Below are 23,931 nucleotides of genomic sequence, written 5' to 3' on the forward strand. Positions count from 1 at the left end.
GCCTTCACAATGTGATGGGTATTATTTATAAAGTAAATTAGGAGAACTTCAAAGGAGGTGTTGCTGCTTTTTATGTCAATAACAAGTTTTATTTTTTAAACTTGTTGAGAGTGTATTTACATAACAGAAGCTGCAACTTCCCAGGAGTTTCTGGTGCCTAATAGGGCAGTGCTACATTGCTTTCCTATTTCTGGAGAGATTCTCCTGCTTTGAAATGCCTGTAAGACATTTTCTGTGAGAACCCTTGCAATGTTGGCAAGCTGTCAGCACAGCCTTCTTGACTACCAGTTCTCAAAGGCTCTGCACAGCTGGCTACAGTGGAGCAATGCCACCCCCAGACAAAGTGGGTGGAGGAGAGTATAGGGAAGACCTCAGCACAGACATGATGTAAGATGATAGTAGTCCTGCAGGTGTTTTATGCCATTACATACACAGAATATTTGGCCTGAGCACTCTGTCCATTGCAGAGACACTGGCTTGGGATGCCCTTTGCACAAGTTGTGCTGGCATCAGTCCTGATACAGACTGCACACTTCCTGTCCTGGCTTCTCCAAACCAGCATGTGGATATGTTCCTCTTGCTGTCTGCAGCCCTGGGAACTACTGGATGTGCCAGCCTGAGTCTCAGGCACCGGTGATCCATGCAAAGCCTGGTACCTTCCCAACAGAGTGGGCAGATCTGTCTTCAATGGAGCAACCAGTTTCTCTTTTAGCATTTCTGATGTGTCTGTTGCTGTAGTTCCAGGTTTTGCAGAGTACAATGCTCACAGTGGTTCCTCTTTGGGTAATATCTGTGCGTTGTCTTTTTTGCATCAGGGAGCAGAAAGGAAAATCCGAGATGAAGAGAGAAAGCAGAACAGGAAGAAAGGCAAAGGCCAGGCATCCCAAGCCTCATGTAATAACAGTGAGTAAAGCGGGCCTTCCTGGTTGGGGGCTAAGTCATGCTTAACATGCCTCCTTTCACAACCCTGTGCTTTGTGATCCACCTAGCAGCTGAAGGGAAGTTGAGTGCACTCCCTCTGCAGAAAAAGAGTGATATCACCTTCTTCAAAACAATGGCTGACCTGGATTCCCAGCCAGTTCTCTTCATACCTGATGTTCACTTTGGAAACCTACAAAGAACTGGACAGGTAGGAAATATGAGATGAGCAGGTGCCCACTTGCCATCTGACTGCCTCTGCTCTGGGGCAGGTTTTAGGGGAATAAATCACTGTTCCTGGGGGCCGCTTGTTTCAGCTCTCATTTTGATAAATGCAGTTTTGGTGCATCACTTATAAAAGACCTCACAAGACACAAGTACCTTTCTGAGTTCTTGGTGTGAAAAGGGAGTTTATACTTCTTTGACAAGTGAATAGTTTGTTTTTGTTACAGTTTTGTCATTCTTTTTTTGGGAAGAAAGAATGAAACAAATAGTCAAGAATTTTTAAATAGAAGGTTGATTTGTGACTGAAATAAAATCTGGTTTTGAGTGTGCTCTTTGGCTTGGTGAAATGAAGTGCCACCTTGTGGTAGCAGAGATTCCCCTCCCTGTCACAGCTGAAAACAAAGACCAAGCTCTTAGACGTGTAAGAAGGTCAAGAGGAGGGTCACTGAACACCACTACCCATTTTCTGTCGGCATCACCTAGAGATCTGGAGATTCCTTGATAAAACTATTTTCACTCTTCCAAGTAAAACTCCATCACACTAATGTTAATACTCAGTATTGGCAGTTATTATCACCAGTAAACATAAGGAAGTCTTTGCTGACTTGACTCTTTTCTACTTTATCGCCTGCTGGGAAGTTGAAAACCTGAATTGGAGGGTCAGCTCTGACAACTTTTTTACTATGAACGTGTTATTTATTAACATTTCAGGGAGTAGAATGAGACCTTTATGCATGTGTTTATAAAGAAAAATAGTTGATGAGGAAATTTAATATGCATCTTGCTGAAAAATAGTAAAATGAGGAAGATGAAATGAAACCAAGTGTTGGAATTGTCAGTTATTTTGAAGCAGTGAGAATTGTGGTTGAGCAAAGCACAAAGAGCGCAGACATTGCAATCGCAGCTGTCACTGCCTTACTCTCCCAAATTGGAAAGACGCCCACTCACATATCAGTGCTGGGTACCTTCTGTCCTCATGGCTTTCAAACCAGAATGTGGATTTGTCTCAAACAGGAGAAGGTGGAAGCATTCCTTAGTATATGTAATCCTGTAAATAATTTTCTAAACTAACTGGAAGATACCCCATTTCCTAGCTCTTAGGCAGCGTTCAGCCATGTCTTTTATTGCTGTAACTCATAGTTACAGACCTCAGCTTTGCACACACACACCTCTGAGCTATTTTCATTGCACAGGTTCAGAAGTGAAGGCTCCCAGTGAGAGCCAAGTGTGCTCCAAGTCCTGCCAGCACAAGTGCTGGAGGCCCGCCCGGGGTGGCTTGCCCTGCCCAACTGGACCGGCTGCGGCGCCCTGTGCCTCCACCCCATGCCTGCACCGCAGCTCAGCAGCTGGAGGGCTGGGGCACTTGTTGGTGCAGACTTGCAGTGTGGGCATGTTGTGAGGATTTTGGCTGACTGTTCTGTAAAGTGTTGGACAACAGACTCTGATTTTATACCTTCCCTACTACTGTCAGCTGCATTTGCTGCTGTTGTAAATTTGTTCCCGGTGACTCTGAGCTATGTGGGTTTACACAAAACTGACTGGGGCTTCTGCCTACAGCCTGTGGAAAAAATGTTCAGCTGTAACATTAGTAATTGTATTTCCATTAGGCCTGTAGTTTAATCTTGTTCTTTATAGTTTAATTAGATTTTCAGATATTATTAAATACATAAAGAAGCTTGTGAGTGGTGTGGCTTAAACTGTATTAGGAGTAATTTAGGTGGGTAGTGATCTGATTTAGAGGATTGCAAAATAATTGGGAAAATGATATAAACCAGGGAAGAGTGTAATGTCTCTCAAACTTTGATATATTTCCACTAGATGATACTCAGGAGCAGTTTCTCTAAGCCACACTTCTTCCAGATGACAGTTAGAACTAGAGGTGTTTGTGTTTTATAGAAGGAAAAGGATTTTTTAATAAATGACAAACTGCAAAACATTTGTTGTCTTTTCTCCCTTTTGAAGTTCAGTTAAGCAAGTGCCTGAGTTTTGGGAATAATTGATTTTTATTTCCATCCTTCTAGGTTTACTATAATACAGATGATGAGAGAGAAGGGTAAGATATTTATTGTTTCACAAGCTTTGCAGTTAACAGTTCAAACTCATAGAAAATCTATATAAAATATGAAATCAGATAAAACTGATCCCCTTTCTCCCCCTTCCCTCATGTTCTTCCACGTAAACTGTCTGCTTTTTATATCTGTATTTTAATACATTTCCAAGTAACAGGGCCCTAAGGTTCAATACAGGGACAGGACAATATATTTGATAATGAAGTGCCGTCTATGTAAGCATAAGGGTTCTCAAATAATTTAAAAACTAGGAATTTTTTATTGAAGCACTGAGCTTCACTGCATTCCTGAAAGCTGTTTAGCAGTGCACGCATGTGTATGCAACAAATACAGGAACTGCAGAGAGATTGGCCAAGTGCCAGAAGAGAAAGGCAGAAAGAGAACAGAGAACCTGGGAAGGAGGAAGGTTGAAAATGGGAGTACCCCCTATCTGACTTTGGAGGGACTGGAAGAATTGATGAAAGTCCCTCTAATAGTTAGAGATGGCATGAAATAAGGGTTTTAATATGGGTGGCTGACCTTCAGCCCACAATGTGTGCCAGCCCCATACTTTTGTAAGTTGCTTGAATCCCCAAGTCTGAGATTCTGGAGTAACATAATTACACTCCCATAAACCTGCAAAAAGTGACCTGTGATAGGGAGTGGCCAAGCAACTGCAGTTGACATTGACTCGAAAACATGAGGCCCTTTTTATTTCTCTTTGAAACGAATGTTCTTCGTAAGGCTTACAGTGGAATTTGAGAAACAAAGGGGTTTATTTCACCAAGCAATAACCACCCCCTTTCCTCAATATTTAAACAGTTAGGGGCCTTTGGGGTTTTCAAATTAGTGTGTAACATCAGAACATATTTTTCTGTCACCTGTCCCAGCCAGTCAGTCTCGGCAATTTAAGAGGCCTGGATAGTTCGGATAAAAGCTAAATGCTTGCAGTTTCTGCTTTTGGTGCTACTTGAGTAGCCAGTGGGTGTTTTTGCCAGAGTACCAAGTGAGTAATGACTGTTGCTGTTGTCTCCTCTTCTACTGTGAGCACAGTTTACTGTGACATGGTCCCTGTTTTGTGTATTCTAGTAGCAGTGTCCTGGTCAAAAGGATGTTCCGGCCTGTGGAGGAAGAGTTTGGTCCCTCCCCTTTGAAACAAATCAAAGAAGAAGGTCTGAAAAGAGGTAACAGTCAATTCTTAGCAGTTAAAAGTAATTCTGTGGGACTCAAACCTCAAGCTGGGAAGGGTAGGTGTGGCTTGGGCAGAGTCGGTTGTTGGATGCTAGTGCAAGTATGGGTAGATGGGAGAAGAGATCTTTGCATCTGCCAGTCTGTAAGGAGGTATTTTAACAAATGCTAGAAATTACTTAAAAGAAAAAAACCAAAGGACTGTGCTCTCTCAAGAAGGGATCAGGACACAAGTGTATATAAAAAAAGCTAGAAAGTTTATTGGTTCCTCGCCAAGCTACATAGTTCATAAAAGTTCCAGTACCAAATCTGTGATGGTCTGTTTTTAACTTTTGCTCATCTTTTCTGTTCTGTCTGGGATCACAAGCAAATACTCAAGATGCATTGGGTCAAATACAGAGACCTTAACAGGCAAGCTCCTGCTGACTGCAGACTTAGATTGGCTGGAATAAAATCTCAGAAATTTCCTACCATATTAGACATATAAGACATGGAGAGACATCTTCCATCAGATCTAACTGTATTGTTTAAGAGTTTGTTTCCCTTATCTGTTTTTACTGCCCGGGTGGATATTATTACAGTTGCATTTCATATACTCTACCAACTCCTGTTTTCCAGTCTGCTACAAGTGAAGCTTAAGTTGAATTAACATTGAAGCAACTGCTTAGGTTGAGCTGTTAAACTTTGCACTGAAGGTGGTTTTGTCCACAAAGTCTGTTTTGTGTACAGTTACTTCCAGTGCAGTGCCATTGGTGGTAACTTCCTACACTGTCACAGTAAAACACCATGGAGAATATTTGCCATTCCTTCAGTCTCATGAGTTCTGTCATGTAAATTTGTTGACAAACTTAAGTAATTCAAACTTGCAAGTATTTTGAGGTTCACCCGTCAGGTTGTGAGACAACAAAGCAACAATGTACAGAAGGGTTTTTCTTAGTTGCACCATCCGTAAGACTCCTTTGAGCTTTATAGAAATGACTTCCCACAAGCCTTCATTTGCAAAGTTTCTGTGTTGGTTAGGGTGGTGTGCTTGAACCAAGGGAAGCATAGAAGATTATAGGATGGAGACTGGTATCTTCTGGACATAAATGTGAACATATGATTCTTTTAATTAAATCTTAAATTAATTATGTGAGGTCAGCATTGACCATGGACTCGCATTTGGTTGACTCAAGATCTTAGCCAAATTCACATTATCAGGGCGCTATCAAGTAGAAGATGACAGCCATGAGGGCTACATAAAGAACTCTCATTTCCTACAATTTCACCTGGGTTTCCCAGCTGGTAGCCTAGGAAGTTGCCTGCAAGGAGGTATTGGTTTGCTTTGATTATTCCTGTCCTTTGCTGTGGTTAGTTGTTTTGATGTCATCCAGGACTTGCAAGTATTTCAAGGGTAAAGTTAGAAAGGAAAAAAAAAAATTTCAGCTGGTGGCAAAACTATGTAAAATGATTAAATCCAGGAGAGGCACAGAACCAGAGAAGCTGGAGTATGCTCTCTTCACATCCCCTTCCTGTTCAGTGTTTCTCTCATCTTGGACTGTGCTGGCTTGAGGCCAAGCCTTTCCTAGCACGGCCTTTGCTCTGGTGAACTTCCTGCCATCCGGAGCCCTGCATCTGTGATTGTGCTGATGGAACGCAGCTCAGCTGAATCTACCCATTTGATAATGCTGTCTTTGCCACAGAACTCACTTGGTACTAAAATGTTCCGGGGTTTTTTTTCCCAGCTTTGCCATATTAGAAGCTTCTTGTCTCAAGATTTATTTGGTACAGCAGAATCCATAACTCCTAGAGAGCAGGTATAGATGGGGTGCTGGTGTAATGTTTGAGAGAGAGCATGTCTGATATGTGAAAATATACATTAAAAACAATGTAATCCCAAGGTGTCTCATTAGCAGAGCAGTGCAGGTAAGTTGCAGCCAGTGAGGTGTCCAAGCCCTGCTGAAGAACTGAAGTGAAAGTGTGTGGCCTCACCTCTGCCTGCTGGACCTACTTGTAACACTGTCTGGTGGAAGTAAAAATATTAAGGGGCAGCCTTCAAGAGAACAGGTCTGAAGGGGTTTGCAAACAAGGTTCACATTCTCACTCAGGTAGCTGCCTCTTTTTGAATTATTCTTTAATCTCCTTGACCTTTAAGGGAAGTCCAAGTGCCCAACACAGAAATGTGAAGTATGTTAATCTGTACCAAATGTGCATCACAGCTAGTTACTTGGCTAGATTTGGCTTTTTCCTGTTTTGAGTTGTCAGTAAGAGTTTTCAAATCACTTTCTGATTTCATAGGGAGTTTCCCATTAATTATAAATCCAGCAGCTGAGTTATAGATCAGGTGGATTTCCAGTCCTGTAGTTCTCAGTTTCAAGAAAGTATTTTTTTGTCTCTTAGGAAAGTCATGTTAAACTACTCTGAAACATTTTGGATGCATAACAATCAGGGGTTTGAGAGCCATCCCTGTGAAGGGCAGCATTCATACTGTCACCAAGGGAATTTGTGCCTGGGCAATAATGAAAACTCCAAATGTGAGGAAGGAAAGCCAAAGTGCAGCTACCAGCCCTTCTTTCCTTGACTAAGATGTACCATATCTCCATCAAGAGACCACTCAACAGAGACTGTCTGTAGTCGTTGTTCATAGGGTGTCAGTCACAGCATTGGTAGTGCCCAGGCTCAGACCTTCCTGATGTCCCAAGTCTTACTGTCTTGTTGTGTCCTTAGTTTCATTTTTCCACATGTATGTTGTTAACAATTTTGAAAGAGGTATCTAACATTGTTCTTCTGCATTCACACATAAATCCTCAGTTCAGTGGCCTGGCTTCCAGAAGTCTCACTGGTGCAACAACATCCCTTGCCTTGAGCAAAGGCTGTTTGCCCCTCTGCAATTTGGTGTATTGGGGCTATTTCTTAAGTAACTAAGGATAAATTTATCTCCCCCATCTTTTGCAATTCTTTTTAACATCTAAAGAATATTAAGGTCTGCAGTGGATTTCAGTGCTGGCAAGAAGGTTAAGAACTAAGACCAGGGAGTAGATCAGACAAATTTGAATTTATCTTTTAACTTTCAGGCAAAAATAGCTCATTGCCTTGTACAAGATTTCTCCCTTGTTCCCCTCCAAACCTTGTAATTGGTACTATTAGAGCGAGCCCATCTAGATGCTATGAATGTGGTGACAGTAGGATCAGAGGACATAAGTAAGAGTTGTGTTACATGGTCACAGTCATTCAGTGGCAGTGCTGCTGCTGAGCCAGTGGAGCCTTTGCAGCCCCTTTCCCTCCTCTCTGGCTGTGCCTCCCGCTGCGGCTGCCTCTCTGCTGCTCTGCCAGCACGAAGGCTTGGGGGGCTGCATTGTGCGCTGAGGCAGGATCTGGTCTGTTTGAAGAGTAACTCAAAAAAAGGGTTTTTTCACTCACATCTGCTGTTTGAGAGAGTTCATCACCCAGGAAAGTTCACTGAGATGAGCCAGAGTAAGAGAGCATAAGGGCAGGGATGAGACAGGGGCTTCCTAAGGCATCACTGTCACCAGAAGTCATTTATGGAAAAGTACCCTACTGAATCAAAGCCAGGATTTTCATACCTGTTAGGGAAAAGAAAAACGCAACAACCGCGCATATGCTTATTAATCCTGCCTCTCTGTGTGCATAATAGTAATTCAAGTTCCCTGTTATCCTTGTAATAGATCCTTCATTCAGCATAATGTTGCCCGGCACACCAAGCACAACAGAGATTTAAAGCTCAGCACTGGGATTGTCTAGTGTCCCCAACTTTAACCTTGGACCAACTGATTTTTTTTTGCTCCTTTCAGATATGGTTGTAATTGTTAAGGCTGGCAGAGCTCCAGATGTTTGTAAAGCCAGGAGTTACAGGACAACCTGCTGGTCACGAGGAAAATAATTACTAAATTAATATGTGTTAGTACTGGTAAAATTAGCCCTTTGTGTAAGTGCTTGTTCATGCAGTTAAACATATCAGGCATGGTAAAATTTAACTCCTGGTGTGGAATTTTTTTTTCTTTTGTATTTTGACAGTTTAGGTTGTGACACAAAATTGTCTCAGCTTCTAAGTGCATTAAAAGGATGTTCTCAGGCTAGGCCCCAAGGAGTTGCTAAAATATAGGTGAAAAGGATGTAGCTCTGCATGCTGTGCTAGCAGTTTTGTGGCTTGTACTTCTGAATTGAAAATGCAAAAAGCCCAACATTGTCCTGCATGTTTGGTTTGTAGGCCAAGTCAGGGGACTGAACTACCCATTATTTTTTTTCCAGTCATTTCAAAACCTGAGCAAAGAAGCTACAATTGTGTGCAAATGGGCCTTAGTCCACCCTGCTACAGTCTTGGCCTGAGAATTAACTTCTAAACAATTGCTTCTGTATGAAAAATACCGTCATATTTTTTGGTTCATCTGCACGCCATCTACTGAGTTACCTGGTGAAGATATCTTTTGGACCACAATAATATGCAGTTTCAAAAGATGCTCTTATCTGTCTACCAAAAAAAAAAAATGTGGTTACCAATGTAATTTGTCACACAGACATGACAGTGCACGTGTATTTGTGCCTCATGTGCAACACTGCTATTTGAAAAGGCAGTTTATTTAGGAAACAAAATAAATTGTAGAACATCATATTTAACCTGTTACTTATCAGTCATGTGAGATGATGCCTAAAACACTTTTTAGTGTCTATGCTTATATGGTTTGTAGCTGTCTGCTTTGCTTTTGCCATATTATAGCAGGTTTCCTCCTTTTACCTGTACAAGTGTGAAGAAAACAAAAGCTAGGGAGGGCAGGGCACTGCACCTGTGGACAACTAACAGCTAGCAGGGCATCCGAGGGAGGAAGAGGAACAGAAATGGCATTTGGATACCTAAGCATGCGGGCACACTGGTAAATGCCTTCCTGCCAGCTGTGCTCTTGAATGTCTCCACTGTAAAATCTCAAATTACTTTGAACTCATTTTTCCCAGTGTTTATTTTCTTACTGGTCAGGCCATTTCCAGTCATCTGCATGGTAATGTCAGAGAGAACTATTTCTTTACGTTTTCTTTGATTTTGCTCTCAAAGGCACAGCTACAGGCAACCCAGACTTGCCTTTTGAATGTCCTTTCCCAGCCTTTTAGATGAAGCCTGGAGAGGTACAAGCCAAGACAGAGGTTTAAGAAGACCTAGCTTGTGTGTTTTGTCCTATGACCAAGGGACAGGGCCCCAGTGCTTTCTAGCTTCTTTCTGTAAATGGAGATTTAAATTCCGGAAGATAAAGATTCTTCACATTAGATTAAATTTGCTGAATTTTCAGTACTGTGTTTTCAGTGTGACTATGATGCATTGTCCATGTCTAGATCACTGATGATATTAAAGGTACATCTTTTTAAGTGCAAACCATCTTCATTTTATCTGTCATGGATTAATATTTGTTTTTCTATTCATTGTGGGGTATTTCTTCTGTGCAATTGACTGAACCTGCTCCAAGTTTGATTTTTTTTTTTTTTTTCTATTTCAGTGCTTTTGTATGTGAGGAAGGAGACAGATGAGGTGTTTGATGCTTTGATGCTGAAATCACCCACAGTAAAGGGGCTAATGGAAGCTGTAAGTATCCAATGTCCTCACATTGTTTGTCTTTCTTGGCAAGAAAATCTTGAGGCTTTCCATGTATTATTGAGATAAACTATAATATAAGATGAAGTTATTCTCAAGTGTATTTAAAGCATTTCTTAAAGGCTTTCTGGAGCGCAGCTCTGAAATGCTGGCATGTTCCTAATTCAGTGTTGTCAGCAGGTTACTGGGTTTAAACAGTGTCACAGAGCTGATTATTGGAGACCTGAGCCTTGAGGAATAGCAGTAGTTAACCAGTGTCAGGGAAGGAGAGAGGTGCAAGCTTTATTTTCTGAAATGCTTCTTTCTGAACTGATGGTTCAGAGCCTGTTGAATCTTTTCCTGTAATGCTTATCAATACCTTCCCAGCCTGGTTTCCAAGAAGAGGCCCAAGGATGCACTGTTTCTGTGTGAATTTCATATGGCCTTTGTGCAATTGCTGTTCAGCGTGTAAGAGGCAGGTGCTGAGCCAGTGCAGCCTTGTCATTCATACATCATCTCAAATTCCTTCTCTAGCTGTCACTTACAGTGTGACCTACCTACCAGTTGCCTCTTTGCTGCTTCTTTGAGTGGAGTTTTTACTTGTTACCCATTAGAAGTCATTATAAGAGTTCCTGTTTTCATGTTTAATCCTGTTTATATGAGCTGATGACTCGTGAAATTTGGTAAGGGAAGAGTTAAGAAATAATCACGTGTCTCACTGCTTTAGTGGGGGAATGTGAGACTGACATGTGGGATGCTGAGTTGATTTCCAGCCTTGTTTACATGTAGGGGAGAAGATGGAAATGGATGAAAGTGCCCCTGGAGAACTCAGCCAAGTGCTAGAAGTGTGTATATTCATACTCTCTTAAAACTGTCACAGTATCTTGTTGCATGTACTGAATACTTTTAATGCAGTAAAGATTGAGTTATTTGGTCAATATTTGGCCAGTAGCAGAAGGCAGAGAAAGATTTGTGGGTTAGTGAAGTTGTTTAAAGCAGCTGTTTAGATGAGGGTATCTCTGAGGAGAGTCACGGCTAAGGATGTCCTAACTGTGCTTCTGCCAGTGCTGTTTGTTAGCTGTGACTGCAGCTCAGTCGTTAGGCAGAGCACATGCATAACAAAAACCAGGCTTTGCTTGAAGAGGCTGCAGTCTGATTCATGGTAAGCTGCAACATGATTTCATCTTGTCTTTGCATGGAAGTTAAAAGTATGTTATAATCCTTCTGTAACTGTTCAAGCTAGCATGAATATATTATCTCCAGTAGTCAGTGCCACTCCATGCCTGTTCTCCAGCTCCCATGTAGCAAAAACAAAGCTGGTGCAGAAGCAGGAAAGGTTTCTGCATACCTCAGTCAGTGCAGCTGCTGACTCACTGGCATGTTTTCGGCACCAGAGAAATCTAATCTGTTGTAAAATGTCCCAGTTCACTGGAAGGAACACATTCAGAAAATTTTAATTCTCTTTGGTAGGATATTGTGGGTAAAACAATGCCAAAAATCTGTCAAAGTGCATATTCTTAAATATTCACTCTACAGTCATTGCAGCAAATCATATAATTTTGTAATTGTGCATATCCTGAATGCTCTGTTCTAGTCTCAGTATTAAGAATTTAGGAACTGAGCCTCTGAGTATTACAGAGCCCCACATCTGAAAGAGAGCTCCAGTGATCCTCAGTCATACCCTCCTTCTCTGTTTATGGATTTTACTTTTTTTTTCTTTTCCTTAGTCACTATTCCTGGTCTTTGACTTTTTCCTAACTCTGTTATTAATTATATGGTTTTCTTGGATCCTATATTTATTTTATTCTCACATATACCCCCATTCCAAATGAACAATTAGATTCCTTCTCAGATATCTTTCTTTTGGCAAATATCTAGCGGTCTTGGGTTTCAGAAATACAGAGTGTCTCAGGAAGTGATGCAGATGTTTGGTTTTCACTAGTCAGTCTTGATCAACAGAAAATAGCAAAACAATTGCCCATCACAAAACATCACACATATGTGGTGACTGACCAGCTCTACATCCTGCTTTCAGCCTGATCCAAAGTCAGGATAACTGTGGATCTCAGTAGGTACTCAGTCGTATATTGTGCAAAATTACATATTTGTGCAAATTACAGAAGGCAGTTAAAATTGGGAAATTCAAGCATCTTCCAAAGTCTTTCTATAATTAAAAGCTCAGTTCAATAGAGCTAGCTTAAACTATTAGATACCTCCTTATATATGTGGTCTTCCAGCCAGTGTAGGGCAACAGACTAGACCATGTCATAGAACTAAACTGGCTAAGATGGTTTCCTACATGCTTTGACCCACCCAGATATTGCTCTTTCTGGCTTCCTGACTCCAACAGAGAGCATTTCTGGTGGCTTGTTCAATCAGACAAACTTGCCATGCCAGGGGACTGCAGCTCAAAGGGACACCCAGAGATCTATTTCAGTGCCATTCTGAAGGCTGTCGCACTGCTTTGGGGATCTTAACAGAAAGAAATCTCTGCTTAGAAGATTGACAAATGGACAGTGGAGGTGATAAGGAAAAATATTTCTCCATATAAAGATATCTTTTTAAAATTTAATGTAGCCTGCTTGGGTTCAGGTGAGAAATCGTGTTGTTTTGTATGGAAGTTGGCATTAAGTGGTGTTCCCCCTGCCTGGCAGCAAACACCCTGAGAAGAGGGTGTTAAGTGAGATGCCCTAGCAGATGCTTGCTCTCTCCTTTCTCTAGTTCTGCAGCAGGACTTAGCACATTTGTACTGGAGACTGTGAGGGGGAGGCTCTCCCATACCCCCACTTTGAGCCTTGCTTCCACAGCTTGCTGTTTGGTATAATTGGTTGAATCCCAGGGGTTCCTGAGAAATGTGCTTATTCAGTCAGCTGGAAGTCTTTCGCAAAGCTCACTAATCCCTGCATGTTATATAAATCCTACACCTGTCATAGGCAGTGTGACAGGCAAGGCTTTCTCAGCCCGAACTCTCATAGTTTATGTAGGAAGTGATGTCCCAGAGTCCCAAACTGCTTTGAGCAACATTTGGAATGCATGAGTGTTAGGTATGCCAAATATCCTAGGGAAGATTTATGCTGGAATGTGCAGAATGCTGTATATTAGCTGCTATTAAGCCTCCTTGGCAAGAAATGTTTTGCTCAGCTTGTTTATTTGCATGGAGTCAGTGAAAAGTGTCTTCAAGTGCTGATCTTTACAATTTCACTAGGATTCAGAGTTAACAACCCAGAGAGAAAGATCGTTTCCTCATGTTCACACAGTTGTGACACTTTCTGCAGTTTCAGGTTGCCAGTTTTTCTCCAATGCCTGTTACAAAGGATTTTTTCAACTGTCTGATGAAACAGAGCCATTTTTTATTACTGTTTTACATGAAAAATTTAGGGGTACAACAGAAGCACAGATACAAAAATTCAACACCAGATTGTTTATCTGATGTCATTCTGTTCATGATAAGCAAAGCCAGAGGATAATAAAGAGTAAAGAACAGTGAAACATGCTGGTGCAAGAGAAACAGAAGTAGCAAGTATCACCCAATTTAGTTTGTATTTTGTTCTCTGCTAGGTGTAAAACTTCAGGAGTGGATGGGTCTATTGTACCTCATCAGTTATTCCCCCTTCTGTTAGCCACAGATGCATGCTAGCAGTCAGAGGAAACTCTTTTCAGTGTAAAAGAAGTTTTATTGGTTCTTGAGAATCTTGGCATTATGCTATAGAATGCCTGTCAAGCTGATACCCTTGTGCATCATTAGGGATACTTTTTAAGTACAAAATTGCTTCTTGGCTAAGATGACAATTATACTATTATAGGTGATGTAGACAAGTATAGGCTAATTAATTCTTTCTTTCAGAGAATCTTGGCTGTCTGGATGGGAGCCATGCTTGGTGTTGAACCTGTGGCTCCTTGAATCTGTCCTCGATGCTGAGTTTATCCATTCCATTTTCTATGTCATGATAATTGCTTTAATGTACTTCTCTAAAATACCTTTTCTCAACTGAAGTCTGAACGCAAACACAAAGAAAGGATTTTACAGTGACTGATGTTTGCCAGTCTTTAAATGGATTTTTAATTGGGCATTTCAGTTCTCTAATGCAGAAGATAAGTAGTCAGCTATTTAGCTGCAACTTCATTTCACCTGGGAAGAGCTGAAAACTTACTTTGCTTGGCAGTAGAGTACCACAGAACATTAATCACTGAGGAAAAAAAAAAGTAATTTTTCTGTAACTATTTTGCCTTTTGGGACAATCCTCTTCTAAAATGTGAACTGTGAGACCTGTTCCCTCAAAGAAGAGTCATAATTTGGAAAGCAAACCTGGCTCAGATGAAGGGCCCAGGGACACCATAAGCACACCACATATTCACTGCAGATTAGACATCCAAAAAAGTAATATACTGCTGCAAAGCAATGCCAAAGCATCCCAATGAAGTACATGTTGGCATGGGTAATTTGTCAGCTAAGTAGTTCTTCCTTCTAAAGTTTTACTGTATTTTCTGCTTTATTGTTTTAGTAACTGACAAGAAGTTTATTTTACAAGTCCTTTACCTTGATGACACACTTGTCTATTACATCTCATCTTGTTACCTATACACTCAGATGATGTTTTGTGAGCCAAATAGTGTTTTCATTTTGCCACCATAGTAACTAGACTGAATTACCCTCCCAACAATACAGAAGCTTCTTAGTCCTGTGTGCAGGATGTTGGTAGCCCTCCCACAATAAGAGGTATCTTGACAAAAATTTCAGACAAAAATACCACCATGGAGAGTCCTGTTAGCTTAACAAACCTTGAAATGTCTTTGAAAAATAGAAATGTGCATGTTTTTGTTGTTCTGTTGGTCCGTCAGCTCCTGTTGGGTTGCTATGTGTCTGCCTTCTGCCTGGTGGGAGAAGCCTTTGCTTCCATGAGCCCAGAAAATCAGATTAAGAAACAACAGAAAGATCAGATTGAAATTCCCTGAATTTCAGGTAAAATCTGAAGCTGGGAAGAGCATTGACTCCTTGAACAGAGTGCTAGGAGATGCTGGGGCAATTCTGATGACTCGCACCCTATAAAAACTATAGTGTCCTTTTGGGGCCCTCCCCCTGCCATGTGGCCCTGGGAGAGGGGCCCTGGGGGGGAGGCACGGGGTTTCCCTAGCCCCTGGTCAGCCTCATTCCCCATTGGTTGTTTTGTGTTCCCCTGCACGGGCAAGGACCCTCAGGTCCCGTGTTTGCCTCAGTTCCTCGGCAGAGCTCTGGCCATGCGGCTGGAGAAATAAACAGCTCTGAAACATCTACCAAGAATCGGTCCATAGATATTTCTTTCCACCGGCCTCGTTGTCTGATACATCGTGTTGCAGTTTCCCTGCTGTAACAAATGGTTGATAATGCAGGCAGAATGATCCCCAATCCCTAAGGACAGTGACTGATTTGTGAGTAAACTCTGGATTCCTCTTCTTGTTTTGTTTTGCTGTTCCATCTCTAAATTATGGAGGAACCATGGAAAGACTCTTGGCTCTCCGAGCCACATACGGACATTTATCTTAAACTTGAAAAGATTCTTGAACAACGATTTGTAAATTTTAGCTTATTTCAAGCTCAAAAGGAACTGAAACATTTCCTTTCCTGGTTGTTTAAGAACTTTTTCTACGTTTCTTGGGATTTAATTCTTACCAAAGACTTTTGGAAGACCGTTTGGACACAGTTAATTTCTGAGTCAAAATATATGCCAATGGAAGAATATTTTCGTGAATATTATTTAATTACTGAGACTGTTGAGCAATGTCAGCGGTGTCTTGGCGAAGGGAAGCGTGCCTCAGAGTCCGTGCGGCCCAGGCCACGTGGACCGAGCGCTCTCCGAGCAGCAGCGAGGCAGTTCCCACGTGCGGGTGGAGCGGTGCGAGCTGCAGTGTCGGCAGCAGAGCGAGGCGTGGCAGGAGCGGCGTGACCCGGTGGTGCCCACCCGGCCCCGCACAGCGCGTGGTGGAGCGAGCCCCGTGAACGCCCGACCGAGAGGGGCGATGCGCGGGCGGCGGCTGGCGGCGGTGGCGGTGGAGCGGAGCCGCGCCCAGCCGAAACGCGCTGGAGCAGGGCACGGGGGGCTGCCACTCGGGGGCCCGGCCGAGACGTGGGTGCAGCGCCAGGCAGCGGCAGCGCAGCTGAGAGCAGAAGCGGCAGCGCGTGGGGAGCTGAGCGGCGCAGCCCGGCCCGGCCCACACAGCCCCGAATGCGACCCCGGGAAGAGCGCGCAGGCACGAGCAGCCCTGACAGCCCCGGCAGCACTGACAACCCTGGCAGTTTCAACACGGGAGCGAGCAAAAGTGAAAGAGAAAATAAAAACGCAGTGAGACAGAAAACAGCAGCCACTCGGAAAAAGGAAAAAATCACCATAGCTAAGGTTTTAGGAATAGTAAAATGGTATAATGTTAAACAAAATTATGGATTCATAACAAGATGTGACAACCAAGAAGACATATTTGTTCATAGAACTGCTATTAAAAAGAATAACCCTAAAAATTACCTGCAAAGTGTAGGAGATGGGGAAGTTGTACAATTTGATATAGTGCAAGGAAAGAAGGGTTTACAAGCAGCAAATGTTACTGGGCCTGGGGGTATTCCAGTCAAAGGCAGCGTTTATGCACAAAATTATAAACAATATCCATCCCAGCAACTTCCCTACCCATAACCTACTTTCCCCTTTCACCCTATACCCAATATGAACCCTTTCCTAAGTTTACCCCATCCCCAGTTTATTCCTAATCTGTTTTTCACCCCATGGCTTCCCTATACAATTCCCTTTCCCTACAACTCCTCTCCAATGCCAAAGGGGGAATGAAGAGGGGGAGGGAAGAAATTACTATTGTTGTTTAGAGTTCCAACAGGTACAAATGGAAGAAACCCTCTCCTGCCTCAGTTTCCCCACAAAGCATGCCTGGAGAGTCCTGTCTCCCTTCTGTCAGCCTTAAGATGTTCCAGAGAATCTGTTTGGACATCTAAAGACTCAGGAGGGTGGCTTGTTTTGTTTTGAAACTGTCCCTATTATCTCATGTTTATCCAGTTGTTTTCAATGTTAAGTTTCAAATCTCTTTTGTTAAAAGTAAACGGGTGAAATGTTGGGGCCCTCCCCCTGCCATGTGGTCCTGGGAGAGGGGCCCTGGGTGGGAGGCACGGGGTTTCCCTGCCCCTGGTCAGCCTCGTTCCCCAGTGGTTGTTTTGTGTTCCCCTGTGGACAAGGACCCTCGGGTCCCGTGATTGAGCAGTTCCTCGGCAGAACCCGGCCATGCGGCTGGAGAAATAAACATCTCTCTGAAACATCTACCAAGAATCAATTCATAGATATTTCTTTCCCACGGGCCTCGTTGTCTGATACACGTGTTGCAGTTTCCCCTCTGTAACAGTGTCCGAGTTTCTGGATGGAGACAATTGTGGGTTTTGATTAGCTGTTCAGGATTATTTCTCCCTAAGTCATCCTTAAATGAAAACATGATATGGTTGTGACTGACTTCCCTGTATAGCTATCCTGTCAAAGTTCGTAGAGATTTTGTTTTAATGTCTTATGTAAGGTAAGAGGTGATAATTTTGTATTTCTCATTCATTTTTAGTGATATTTCTTTTATTATTTCAGATCTCTGAGAAATATGGGCTGCCAGTTGAAAAGATTGCAAAACTTTATAAGAAGAGCAAAAAGGGGTAAGTTAGTTAACTAACTAAGGATCTATTGCAGAATCCTTTAGAAGTACTCAGAGATACCAGTCACACTTGGGGCCTCATGATGCTGGGCAACATAAACTCTTTCAGAAGACATACCCATGTGCTTGAACTCTTCATGTCTGTGGAGACTGTAGGCAATGGCAGAGGAGGAAACATGGATCTCCAGTCTGTGTCTGACATAAGTGTTCATAAGCTTACTGTGAAGAAAGACTTTGTGGATATGTGGATAAAGTCTGTTTTGTAGGCAATATGCTTAATAACATTGTGGAGGGCCAGCATGGGAGATGCTGCCTTTGCTGTCAATGCAGTGTGGAGTTTTCCTGCAGTGTTAGGAAGTAGGCCACTGTCCTATTCTGAAAGACAGGCAGGCAATGTTTGCTGCAGGGGTTTCAGCTGAGTAAATTTAGACATGAATGTCACAGCTGGACTTTTAGAATAGCTAGGCTACTGCTTCTTGCCATAAAACTAAATCTCTCCACCTCAGCTTTTTTTTTAGTTCTATTCAACCACAATATTGTAGTGATATAATTTAAACCAATCATTTATTTTCAGCTGTAACTCTAGCTTAGGGCATTGTTGTGTCTGGGGATTTCTTTAGCTTTTGAGAAGACAGGTGAAATTTCTCATGTTTTGCTTCTTTCTAAGTGACAGACAAAACATTGGAGGTAAAGAGTGAGGAAAACACTCATATACACTTCTAATAATCATTGTTGATAGTCTCACATCCAAGTGAGTTCTAAGTCTGTGAGCTGTGTGCAAAGCACAAATTACACTGCTTCCCTGTGTTAGCAACTCACACCACAGAGGTGCAGCAGCTCACATGGCGTGCCTGAGGAGTAGCACGGAGGTGTCTCTGTGGGAGCCAACGCCAGGCATGGGAAGCACCAGCTAGCTGTGTCTGCCAGGGATCTGAAGTGCAGCTCAGCTGTAGGTAGCCTAAGTGTGTTAACATCCCAGCACTGGCGTCTCCACCTCAGCTACTCTGGCAAGGAGCAGCCTCTAATCCAAAGGCTGTAAGGGACTACAGGGTAGATCGTGATGATAACTCCCACTAGTGATGCTGTATTGGCCTGTGCTGGAGTCTGGTTTTGTGTTGTAGAGAAGTGAGTACATGTGGCAGAGTGCACAGCTTTCCCTTTCAGTACATAAAAACATATGGTACATAAAAACATTGATTTCTGCCTTTGTCACCAGTATCCTGGTAAACATGGATGACAACATTATTGAGCACTACTCCAACGAGGACACGTTCATCCTGCACATGGAGAACATGGTTGAAGGCTTCAAGATCACACTGACAGAGATCTAGCCTCAGGCAGAGCCTTTTTGTAAGGAACCACAGCATTTCATTCTTCTTGGAAAGCAGAAGATTCCCCGTGAACTTGACAGATGTTGATCAGAGAAACTGTTACAAGACTGCATTGAAAATATTGTCCATTCTGCACATGTGCACCCACTGCATACAGACTTGGGTTTGTCAAGCACAAGGCCACTCACGTTAACCTGGTCCCTTATTTATTGTTCCCTACTCTCTAGTGTACAAGCAGTTACCAACCCCCAGATTTGTAACCAGATGACCCACTGCAAATGTGAAATGCAGCATTTTAATCCATACTTCAGTGTGGATAAGCTCATTCTAAAACATGTTAAGTAACTATGCTGGTCTAGTTTCAGAAATCTGGTATAAATCACTTTACCAGTAGTTGTCTCCGTCATTGCTAAAAATCTGTTGCAGTGCTAAAGATGGGGAAAGTGGCTGACAGTTCACTTGCTCAGATTGATCCATATCTCTCTATACTGTATAGTCTTGCCAAATACCTCTGGTAGTTCTCAGCACGTAGCAATGAGGACTTGTAAGTAAGGCATTCAGCTACAAATGTCACTTGTAAGTAAATGGTAAAGAAACCATTTTAACCTTGTATATAATGTTTATAATATGCAATAATATATTTTAACTACTGTATGTGGGCATGTTTACTGCCTCTATGTTTTTGTATGTATTTGGTTTAGGGTTTAATAGAATCTTTCCTAGAGGAGTAAATCGCTGCAATCTGTTAAGGAGTGTGTACTGAGAAGCTGATAACTGAATCTGTACTCATATGCTCCATCCTCACTCACACAGGTATATCCTGAAATATTAGAGCAGACTCTGCTACCAGGGGTTGGATGCTCTGGTACAATGGGGCCCACCTTAGGTGCCCAAGTCCCAGCTGTAGATACCTGAGTGTCCCATGCAGCCGTAACAAAATTCAAGAGACACCGTGTGTCTGCTGCCTGGTTTGCCTAGAGGTACAGAAAGGAATTCTTCCTGGTCGTCTTCCTTTGATGAAGTGGAGGCTCTTAAAGTGTCCTTTTCTCAAACCTGTGGTGGGAAGGTTCTTTCCGCAGCAGCCAGTACATCAAAGCATTTCTCTAGACTGTAAGAAACAGGACTTCAAACTCTTCCTCTTAAGTGTACTTGCTCTTGTATTTCCATTGAATGATTCTGTTGTGATTCCTAGGACACTAGGACATATAAGCCTGGGCTTGGTATAAATAGTTTATCAAAACTGGAACAATTTTTCCAGTGGAGAGTGAGAATCCGACAACTGAGGTGTGGAGATAGGTCTCTCTCTCAAGGGCTGCATCTGAATCCAAGTTGAACTGCATGGTTATTCCATCAGATTCCACGCCTGCCTTATGAATTCTGTGAAGAAATAAAGTTGTGCAGGCTAAAATCATACCAGGAAAGGGGTTAAAGGCCTGAATGTCCCTATGACATCCAAACCCAGCACCTCTCTCTCTCCGTTCCAGCTCCTCTGCCTATTGTAAAGAGCTCCTCATGCAGCATATAATTCCATGAGTTTCAGCTGCATTTTTTTCTCTATGCACTATACATGGATCCTGTGTGACAGACAGAAGTGTGGGTCCTTTCCTACATGCAGCTTTTAGAATTTATTCTTTTCCTTCTGAAACCTTTTCTCCTTTAGAACCTTTATTTTTAGGTGGTTAATGGCAGAAAGAAACACTGCCTAGTATAACAGGGCTCACGTAGTGTTTTGAGCTGTGTGGAGGTATTTACGTTCAAGCAAAGTAGCTGGGGTAACTGACCAGTCTGATTTGGCCATATCTGCATGAATTATCCTGCAAGTTCTTGCACACTTCCTTAACTTCAAGTAGCATCCCATTAAAATCTCTACTTCTGTTAGAAATGTTAGATACATGTCAAGGTTTCTGTGGGACCAGAAACTATAAAAGGTTCAGGCTGGTAGTGTCAGGGCTAGCATCCAGAATCCACATATGCCTGTAGAGCAAAGTGTGTATCCTGTCTTTCTCCTGCCCTTTTCTTTTGGTATGCACTCTTTCTCCTGATGCAGAATTCTGTAGTAATGTCCTTAACTTTATATAAAAATGCACTCCAGCAAAATGCTCTTGCTACCCTGCTCAAGAGCAAACATCCTGGGAATACAAGAGATTTAAGATTGTTCCATTTGTTTCTACTTGGCTCAGACTGAGATGAAAAGTCTATGCTGATTTATCCCAGATACTTTTTTCCTAAAGGAAAAAAAGCGGACAGTTTGGACAGGAGGCATTAGGAACTGGGACCAGCATGCAGGACTGCTGAGCAATACTGTTAGTTCTTGTATTTCTATGTTGGTGTTTAGAATCCTCAGAATATCAGCTAGGATCTCTCAGCTGGTCAAGATGTCTGGGCAGAAGCTGCAGGTTAAGCGTAGGAGTAAATGTATGCAGGAGTTGAGCCTTGGTTCTGCCCCCAACAAGCCTGCTGTCCAAGGGAATGCCTGGGGCTGGCCTGGGTTGGAATGTGCTGTGTTATGAAAGGACAGTGAGAATTCAGGCATCACAGAGAAGGACAGGCTGTCCTGGCAGCACCAGCACTCAGGTTAATGGGATGTTGTTGTCTTACACTTGGGTGGAGATGAGCTGAGATCGGTTGGGTGCTGCAGCATCCTCTGATGAGGAGCAGTGCAGGATCAGTGAGAAGTGCAATGCTCCAGGAATACTGGGGCTTAAGGAACTATCTTTCCATTGTCATTTTAGCAGCTTTCAGTCAGCCACTATCCAGAGAAGGAAAGTTGCTTCCAAGATTAACTGAAAGCTATTCTAAATACATTTTAAAGTGTGCAAATTCCTGATAGTAGAAAGCTGATACTCCTGACTTTAGTTCCTTCTTACAGTCTCAATGAAGTTATCAGGAAGGCAACTAGATAGGTGGTAAGATTATTTTAAAACAGCAACTAGAGCTAGATAAGAATGATCACCCTTAACTTTGTCTGCCAGGGTCTGAGGGCTTTGTTTCTATGTCACTAAGACATTAGAAAGAGTATCCATACTGCACCCCTCCAGCTGTAGTTAATAGCATCAGCTGCTGGAGGAGCACTGAACCTTGGATGCTGGTTGTGGCAAGCTACAAGCTCTCAAGTTTCACGTTGTTGGTCCAAATCAGCCCATCAGAGTGGTGGGAAAGGGGCAGTATGAGTAATGCAAACTTCTGAAGCAGTGACTACCTTGTGCCCTGCTTGACTCAGATGTCCTGAGGAGTACATAGTGCTTACATGTATATTGTTTAAAATATACATGTTGCTTTTGTATGATAAAAATTATTGGTTAATGCTGGATTTTCCAAATGTTATGAGTTAAGTGGAAGTAAGATTTGGATACTGTTCAACAGGGGACAGGAATATCTGCCTTGCCTCCTTTTGTTTCTTTGTGGCACTGCTGTGGTTGTTTATTTAAAGGAACAAAATTCTCATTTCCTCTTCTTCTTCAAGACAGCAGTCTTGAATCTTAACTAGTGCAGCCTGAAGAGTGGCTTGCTGCTCAGTGCATTTTCCCTATGAAGAGTTAAAGCAGTGCAGTGTCTGTAGATGTTGTGTTTTCAAAGACTCTGATAGAGATGTACAAAAGGAGATCAGTCTTCTAATTTTGGTTCCTGCTGCAGATTTGGCACTTCATCCATTCATTTGATGTTTTATTATGAAACCCTATTCAAATTCTCAAAATCTAGTTCTTTCTCATGGTCAGGTGCTGATATCTCCAAAATAAAGTGCATCCTTTGAGTAAAGCTTTGTGGATGTATGGCGATATCCCCATCAAGACATTTTAGAGGATTTCTACTACTGAGTGTAAACTACAAAGAAAAGAATGTTTTCTTCCTGTGTGTCCTCTGTCACAAACATTTTGGTCAATGGAATTCAAAGATCAAATATCTTTCTTATATATTTTTCTCTTTCATTTTATGAATTGTTTAAATGTAAATTAATTCAAACAGTTAGTAAAATCTAAACTCTCTAGCTGTCAGAGATGCTGTATATTGATTGAAATGGAACTGGAAAGGAGTATCTTACGACTTATAAAATGTAAAGCTTATTAAATGTTTATATGCTCTTCCATTTCCTATTAATTGAGACAAGATACAAACAAGAATGTTTGTGCCAAAGATTGTGACAAGCCTTCTTTCTGGCAAACAAGGAAACTATGTATAAATAGTGTGCTTTTATATTAAGAATATAGCTCATGTAACTTAATAGTGTTGCAACTGGGAGAGGGGTTTGATAAGCTGTAAATACAGTTATTTTATTTTTTGTACATTTTTAAGAAGGAAAAAAATAAATATTCCTATGTATGAGATAATATTTCTGTTGCTGTGGTGTGTGTCACTACATCTCTCCAGGAGAGACAGTATGTGAAAATACCTGAAGGAGGGTGCAGAGAGGATGGAGTCAGGCTCTTCTAAATGGTGCCAATGACAGGACCAGAGGCAAGTGGACACACGCTAAAATACAGGAGGTTCCCTCTGAAATCAGGGACTGATTGCGTGTGTGCGTGACTAAGCCCTGGAGAAGGTTGCCCAGAGAGGTTGTAGAGTCTCTATCCCTGTAGGTATTTAAAAGCTGCCTTGACATGGTCCTGGACAACCAACTCTCACTTGCCCTTCTAGAGCAGGGGGGTTGGACCAGATGAACTACAGAAATCCCTTCCAAGCCCAACTATTCTGTGGTTCTGTGACTTGTTGGAGTGTCCTGGGAACCTGGCTGGAAGCACTGACACTAACATCTTTGTGACTCCTGGGCACCTGGGATGAGATCCTTACTGTGTCTACTCCAAAAGCACTGAAGCATATCTGGGCACACATCTTGCAGTAAAACATTTTCATCAAACATTTTATTCTCCACCAGTTGAGTCTGGTTTTTCAAACAAGAATTCAGGAGGTGAGAACATCTAAGTAGGTGGGAAATTGCTTGGGAAAGCATTTGCCTCAGGAAAGGGTGATGCCCCAAGCAGTAGTAGGACAGCCCTGTCTTAGAGTGGGG

The 23,931-nt window shown here is 42.3% G+C and overlaps 1 protein-coding gene across 6 annotated transcripts in view; it reads left to right on the forward strand.

The window, feature by feature from the left end:
- The window catches only part of GRHL2 (grainyhead like transcription factor 2), a 68,290-nt gene extending 45,037 nt beyond the window's left edge, over positions 1 to 23,253 (forward strand). For 4 of the 6 annotated variants that reach the window (XM_042035819.1, XM_042035820.1, XM_042035825.1 and 1 more), the window contains 7 exons: positions 816 to 903; positions 990 to 1,129; positions 3,165 to 3,196; positions 4,281 to 4,375; positions 9,860 to 9,945; positions 17,532 to 17,596; positions 18,812 to 23,253. In XM_042035819.1, the coding sequence (XP_041891753.1) occupies positions 816 to 903; positions 990 to 1,129; positions 3,165 to 3,196; positions 4,281 to 4,375; positions 9,860 to 9,945; positions 17,532 to 17,596; positions 18,812 to 18,926 (621 nt within the window). In that variant the 3' untranslated portion in view covers positions 18,927 to 23,253. The remainder of the gene's footprint in view (positions 1 to 815; positions 904 to 989; positions 1,130 to 3,164; positions 3,197 to 4,280; positions 4,376 to 9,859; positions 9,946 to 17,531; positions 17,597 to 18,811) is intronic. The other 2 variants (XM_042035821.1, XM_042035823.1) reach the window with 2 other exon arrangements.
- Positions 23,254 to 23,931: the final 678 nt, after the last annotated feature.

This window comes from Corvus kubaryi, unplaced genomic scaffold, assembly GCF_017639235.1.
Source record: "Corvus kubaryi isolate FWS band 111438036 unplaced genomic scaffold, C.kubaryi_AGA036_p1.0 37385, whole genome shotgun sequence".
NCBI classification, from domain to species: domain Eukaryota; kingdom Metazoa; phylum Chordata; class Aves; order Passeriformes; family Corvidae; genus Corvus; species Corvus kubaryi.